The sequence below is a fragment of the Parasteatoda tepidariorum genome, chromosome 6 (genome assembly GCF_043381705.1).
Source record: "Parasteatoda tepidariorum isolate YZ-2023 chromosome 6, CAS_Ptep_4.0, whole genome shotgun sequence".
In the NCBI taxonomy this organism is placed as follows: domain Eukaryota; kingdom Metazoa; phylum Arthropoda; class Arachnida; order Araneae; family Theridiidae; genus Parasteatoda; species Parasteatoda tepidariorum.
Window position 1 is genome coordinate 57,054,912 of NC_092209.1, and position 7,446 is coordinate 57,062,357.

The 7,446-nt window shown below is 30.0% G+C and overlaps 1 protein-coding gene across 2 annotated transcripts in view; it reads right to left on the reverse strand.

Annotated features, from left to right (window-relative positions):
- LOC107456916 (serine/arginine-rich splicing factor 7) overlaps positions 1-2,947 on the reverse strand; it is a 12,565-nt gene extending 9,618 nt beyond the window's left edge. The window contains exons 1-2 of one of the 2 annotated variants that reach the window (XR_006225479.2): positions 2,650-2,908; positions 2,345-2,557 (exon numbers count right to left, since the gene is read on the reverse strand). Coding sequence is in view for 1 of the 2 variants with exons in the window: in XM_016074895.2 (XP_015930381.1) it covers positions 2,345-2,556 (212 nt within the window). In the remaining variant the exon portion in view is untranslated. Of the gene's footprint in view, positions 1-2,344; positions 2,558-2,649 lie in introns of both variants that reach the window. The other variant, XM_016074895.2, reaches the window with a different exon arrangement.
- Positions 2,948-7,446: the final 4,499 nt, after the last annotated feature.

Here is a 7,446-nt window from a genome sequence, read left to right on the forward strand (position 1 = left end):
AAAAAAAAGTCAGAAAAATCACGAACCCTGCTTGCAACGGACTGTCCCGAGTATATTTTACATTCCTTTTATTTTTATACAAAACGTAATAATAGTAAAAAAGTTATATTTCAAAGATTACTATTCTTATAAAGAAAATAGAACAGGATAAAAAGAAAAAAAATACCTTTAAATAAGAGATAAACTCATGGGTAAACATATCTTTTATTATTTTTAAGCTATTACGAGTATTAGTATCCGTTTATTAGTTCGTCTATAAATGCCTATTAATGCTTAAATAAGATAGCGAACAAATTTTAATCCATAAGAAAACTGATCATTTCGGGACTATTAAATTTATTTTTTAATAATAAATAATGCGGAGTTTAAAATCAAAACACTCCTATTACAAAATAAAAAAAATAAAAAAAGACATTTTTACGAAATCACAGCGCTTTATAGAAGCAATAGCATTTTAATTTTCTATGTTCCCTAAAAATCACTCCCTTTAATGACCCCGTCCCAGGAGTCTGTCGAGGCACACGTAGGCACAAGCCATTTTACATGCAGAAAGGTAGACCTCCTGGCCGGCTGTGGTCAATGGCACGCGGCATCTCGTTGATATCCATGTCTAATGAGGGAGGGCTTTCCAAAATCTTTGCCACCTAGTTTTCAGCCTAACTGTCCAAAATCAAAGTATTTTCCATGTTTATGTCGATTTTTTTCCCTCTTCAAAACCTATGTTTTTCAAATTTATAACAGAGCATAAATGCCCTAAAAACAAAACTCTTTATCAGTAAAACTTGCAGATAGAGATGAATTTCGTGAACCCATAGGAAGTAGGGATGAACAGGTTGGAGTTGTTCCTTGGAATTGAAGCATGCATGACTAGCTAATTTAGACTCTGGCAGTAAGTTGGACAGGGACCAATGAGTAGGATAAAGTGACAACCAAGGGTTAGTTTTTCAATATAGACAAGAGAGCTAGGAATAGAAGAAATTCATTTTTGCCTCAAAATTGTAACCAAAGGATAATTAGGAGTTTTAAAAATGAAATATAGAAATTAATTGTTACAGAAACTTGCAGATGCCATCGCTGAAAAAAGAAAGAAAAATAAATGTGAAGGATGCTATCAGAATAACTTATGCTTGGAGAAATGTCTCAAAAAACTGTCCAAAATGGTTTTAAAAGGCTAGTTTTAAGAATAGCTGTGAAGATGATGGACAAATGGTTGAAGGCATGAGTAAAGAAGAAACTGGTGATGCTGGTTGACATTAATTTTGAAGATTACAAGCGGACAACTGCCAGGCTACATGCAGAACATTGATAGATACAGAAATCATAGATAATGCCAAAGGAAAATTAGATGAAAAGGAAAAAGCTGCAGATCATATTGATGAGGCAAAAGATGCAGAAAAAGCTGTAGACCTCTAACAAACTGCCAAGAAAATGTTGGATATGAGGGTTTTGCTGCTCTTTCTAACCTCAAAAGAATAATCAATTATTTTCAGTGTAAAAAGCTATGTTAATAGATATAAGTGCTACAATTGATTTACAAAAATGCCTGTTTTTTTTTCTACTCAATTATGATTAAACCACATTAAATAGAATTTCTTAATTAAATTCAATTTTTTGAAGTACCAGTAACACTCTTAATCTCAATTTCCTTTCCAGTGAGATTCAAGATAACCAGGTCCTACTATAGAACTTATTGAAAGTTACAAGGTAATTTAGCTACTTCCAAGATTTTAGATAAAACTTGGTCTAGTTATAGCAAAATTTTCTGGGAACGACCACCCTCTGTTCCATAATAAAATGGCTCCTAATGGAGGCCTCTCAGTCTTAGGGATATTTCCACTGACTTCAATTGTTATTGAAACTACAGTCTGAATTTCACTTAGTGTCATTTACTTAAAGCGGAAATGCCACTTGTGTGACAAAGCGTTAATAAAAATGACACTATTAACATAATTATGTGTGAAATCAGATTTACCAATTATGTTTGCAATTATATTTAGATCATGAAAATTTGTTTACTCTTGAAAACGATGTTTGTTTTGAGATGCTTATTTTTTAAACCTTTTTTCTAATTTAAATTATTTAAAGTCCATGTAAAAAATCCCGTGCCTCCCAAAACGTGGTAAATAGAGGTTTCACAGTATATCAATACTCATCAGTTTTGCGAATAACAGTAAAAGCTAAAAATATCTATAAAACTAAGCAGTTTATCGAAAACCTATTCAATCATGCAAAATACTTTTCAAATGTAGAATAAAAAGAAAAAGGGTGAGGGAGGTCGTCCCAAATAAATATAACGATCAGCTGTACGCTTTACTATTTGAGAAGTAAAATTATGTATGCTTACTTTCCGTCTAATGCACGAACGGCGTCTCTAGCATCTCTGGAATCCTCAAATTCAACAAATGCAAAGCCTGGTGGATTTCTAGCTACCCAAACATTTCTTAGAGGTCCATAATACCCAAAAGCATCTTCCAATTCATGTCGAGTTCCACTGTTCCCAAGTTCTCCAACATAAACCTTGCAGTCAAGTGGGCCGGAATTTCTATACCTTGACATACTGCAATGTACAAAATAATGACAATAAATTCTACTGTTTATAAATATAGGACTTCAGTTAAAGTTTCACTACATAAATACCATAAATATTACCTTATGCAAGATAAAACAATTGTTTACACCGCCTCCGAATCAGAACTATACAGAGAACAAAGAATAAAATGGCTCCTGCTAATGCGCTTGTTTCTTTAATTTACGGTTACAAATAAATATGTTGAATAAAAATGATGTATTTGTTTTTCCCTATTTATTATTCAGAATAGCATAAGAAATATTGAATATATTACAGAATGTATTATAAAACGACTTTCATCTAAAACTCTTCATGTTAAAAAAAAAACCTTTATGTTTCACTCTTAACCGCGTACATTCCGAAATCTAACCGTATCTCAATTTATTTTGGTACTTCATTTATGGCAACGCCGATGTAAAGACTTCTCTTTTTCGCGAATTTCGCTGCATCTCTTTCACGTGGCGGCGTATTAAATTCATATTTCAAATAATAAGAAATAGTGGCTATTATTCATTCACAAAAAAGTAAGTTTCTGTTCATTATTGAAACTAATATTTCTTTAACTATAGTTTTATATATTGCCGTTGACAACATTCAGAATAAGTCTTATCTGCTTATAGTCATGCCTGTATGCTTAATTAATCCAAATTAATGATAATTTGATCTTGTTCCTAAAATTATTGCTCCCATTTCATTAAAATAATTAAGTTAATGTATTTTACAAGCCATATATTATAATACGTGCTAAATAATTTTTACTACGTGTCTTGTTAGGCTTAGGCATGTGTAAACACGCCTGGTTTTGTCGCATAATTTAATATATTAATGAAAAAGGTTTTTAATGATATACTTTGAAGTGTTGTCTGCTAATTTTTGAAGGTGATTATTAAATGAAGTTCATGGGTTATATTTGATGTTTTATAAACGTAATTCAATTATGAGGTGTTAATTTTTCTGTATTCTTGGTTTGTGTGTAATATTGCGACAGCTTAACCAAGAAGAATTCATATTTCTTCAAGATTAACAGAATTACTTTTAATTGAAGTGTTTATGTTAGTGTGCATTGGTCAAGCGTAATAATTGGAAACTGACTTATTACCTTGAATGCTATATTGCTTTCATGGTATTTTGCTAAGATGAAATTAATTATAGAGAACACTATCTGTATTTTTTATGCTGGCATAAAAAGGGTAAACCCTCTTCTAATAATCTTGAAATCAAGGTGCCATGTTTTTTACTTGATCAGGGTATCAAGGTTTTTTCTCATTTATTTGAATGCTGCTTTATTTGATTTGATGATCTAAAAGTTAAAACTGTTACACTATTTACCGATTTTGTTAATTATCCCTTTATAAATGTTCAAAAATGTCACATGTACAAGTTATACATTATAATTTTTCTTAAGTAATTTCTCATTAATGCTTAGCATGTATTGAGACTTGACACCTATTTATGAGCTCTTGAAAACTTCCCTGCTTTTAATTCCATCTGCATATTAAGCCAATGAGTTTCTTTAAAAGTAATATCTTACTACTTCTGTTTCTGATATTTATTATTTGACATGTATTTATTCCATGCGGGTTTTTTTCCTTCAGAATTTCATATAACTTGTGCTTACTGTATTATCAGGGCTGCCATTAGAGACTAAAAATGCGAGTAAAATGACTATTTTAAAGCAATAGCAACTATGTCGACTATTTTAGTAGAAATATGAGTAAAAACAACTAATTTGCAATGATTTGCGTGAAATTGGCGACTCTTTTAAACCAAAGTGACTAAAATGAAGAATAGCTTCATGAGCTTCCCGCATTTTTTCCCGCGGTTTCGTTTTATCCTAATTTTATTATTTCTCACTGTTTGATGTCAAAGGCATGACAGACTTATTTAACCAATCAGACTGATAGTATTGGAATTCACACTATGTGAATGCTCCTCCTGCTCAGAAAGCTAATGTAATATCTCTGAGTATTAAGTTTTTCCCCCTCTTTTTAGTTTGAATGAATTAGCAAAATTAGAAAAATTGTCTTTAATTACACGAAATGTGTTAATTTTTTTAGAGCTATTTAGAATAGAAAAAAGGTACATGGTGATATTTGTTTTGTCGAGTTGTGATCCTAATTTTTTTGATAAGCATTAAAATTTGGAAATGTGTCAGTTATGAAAAATAAACAAAATAAAATGGAATTAAATTGCAATATTTATTATGTCTAAACTAAGCTGCAAATTAGAACCGACTAAGGAAATTCAAGTTTCAAATTCAACAATTTTTTATAGAATATGAGTATCTAACTGCATGTTATTTGAATTTTATGCTATTATGCACAAATAATTAAAATTATATGATGTTAGCAACTATTTTATATATCTTGGAGACTATTTAGGAGACTTTTTTTTCATATGTGATGCAACTAAAGCAACTATTTTTCTTGTTTTCATCCAGTGGCAGCCCTGTATTATGCATTTCATAGCTCAGTTATCCTTAATTTCCTTTAAAAAAGTGTCCTTAATTATTAAAAATTTCAATAAATGTCTTGAAACCTTTGTATTTTTCATATTTTTGTTGAAGTTCACAGCAAGACTAAATATTTACCTATGAAAGAATGGTGTAAAACAAAGTATGAAACAAAAAGAATGCTTAAGTGTTCATAGCATATCAGGTATTTTATTAGTTTACTTCCATTATTACTGACACTTACCCTTGACTAGATGGTATTGAACATTCCATGTGGTAAAAATGTGCAAAAAGCTCTTATCTCTTTTCTCCCATAATCATATTCTATTGATCTTCATGAGAGAATACACCTATTTTGCTGCTACTTAAAAAAATTTGTATTTGTACTATTTTGTGCTTAATAGTTAACTATTTTTCCGCTTAAGTGCAGGAACTACTGATATTATTACCAATTGTATATCTGAAAATCCATGTTGGTGTTCTTGAAATTAATTCCATTAGAAAATCGGCATCCTTAAGTTTGTAGGCAATTTAGCCCTTAATTTTTTTATATTCTGGACTTCATTCCCTGAAATTGTCAAAATATAAAGTTTTCATGCAATATAGTCTTAACAATTTTGATTAGATTTAGATAAGTATCATCTATGAAAAAGGAAAGAGTATAGGACTAAAAATTATCTAGCCCTATTAAGTGTTCACTAAACATTAAAATATTCTTTAAGATTTGTATAAGCCATTTAATTAGATTAGAGAAGCCAGCATTGTTAGACATTTTTTAATTTTGTAAATCTTCACATATCTTAGTCTAAGGGATTGTGTTCTGTACGAAATTTTTTTTAAATTTTTGTATAAGTTAATTAGTTGCTCCATTTAGTAAGATGCAGTCAGTTTCTTCAAATAAAGTCCCACCTTTTCTTATCTTCTCCAGTACCTTTAGAGTTGGTCTCTTTTCCAATTTTTAGTCCCATTTTTTTTTTTTTAATTAAATACGAGCATCTGTGAAAGCCAGTTTCCTATTTTCATTCTTTTTTTAAACAAAAAAGGATTCTTTATTTGCTGACTGGTCAGCAAGGTAGTAATCTCATTTTATTATTATTTTTTTTTTTGTTCCACACCATTCCACATTTAGATGGCTGACTCCAAGAGTGGGTGTTGCAATTCATGCTAATTAGATTTAGCCAGTATCAAAGCATTGCAAAATTTTTAAAGTCATTAAGGTTCAATTAACTTTTATAGTGAATGGTGCTCCTTTTTTCACATTTTAAGCTATTTCATAATGATACATCAATTGTCTACTGGAGCCAACGAATTGCTTTCATAATTTAAAAGAAAAATATCTTAATAAAGTAGCGTTGGCAAGGTTTAGGGCAGAATAACCGTTCGTCTAAAGATGTCTTAAACTACCCAAAGCTTTTTTATTCAAATTATGTCTCAATTTTAAAAATATATTGTAGAAAGAAAAAAATTTACTTTTTGAACAAGAAACAAAATTAAGATGAGTTTTTGTTTTATTAAAGTTAATTATTATTTTTAATATTGCATTATTTATCCTCATGCAAATACATAATTTATCAATATTTGAAGCATATTTAAAGGATTCATTTTTATTGTTCAATGAATTGTAGAGCTTCAATCTTCAGAGGGGTCTGTCCAGGTCGAATTTACTACTGTTTAGTGGTACCTTCACAAATTCAACTTAAGGAAAAACGGTAGTTTCACAAATTCCTTTTTGTTGAAATTTTATTTTTGTATCCCATAAGAAACAATAAATCCATATTTTTGTGTTGATTTTTTAATATAATCTTTAGTTTTTCACAAATTATATCTAAATTTTCACAAAATAGGTACCTCTCAGAAAAACCTAGACCCCTGCTTCATCTCTCTTGTTGCTTACATTATGTGGACTTCATATAATTCTAATTAATTAGTGTGACCTGGGGTAATTCCTGATCTAAAAATGCAAACATATATTTTGTGCAAATTGAATTTTTGTGTAGAATTTTAATATTTACTGGAAGTTTGAGGGTTTATGAGAGAGTCCTATGCACCTTATTTTGTTTGAAAATCTAATTAGAATTTAAAGGATTTTAAATTTTTAGTGATCAGGAATTACCCCTTCTCTTGATCATTTCTGGGGTAATTCCTGATCACTTCTGGGCAGGGTTGGGTTTTTGACGTCAAAAAGTGGTTTTTGACATGACAAGGGTATCATACTGGTTTAAACTGTCAAAAACCCGTCAAAAATGTCAAAAACTGAAGTTTGCCAAGAAAATATATAAACTTCAAAACTACCAACAGTTGCCATGCATTATATTGAAATTTAATTATACTATAGGTAATCAGCAGGTTTTAAAATATTTTTTAATTAAAATTAAGGTAAAATAACAGATTTAAAATCTCAGAAATTTATATTCAAATGCATGTG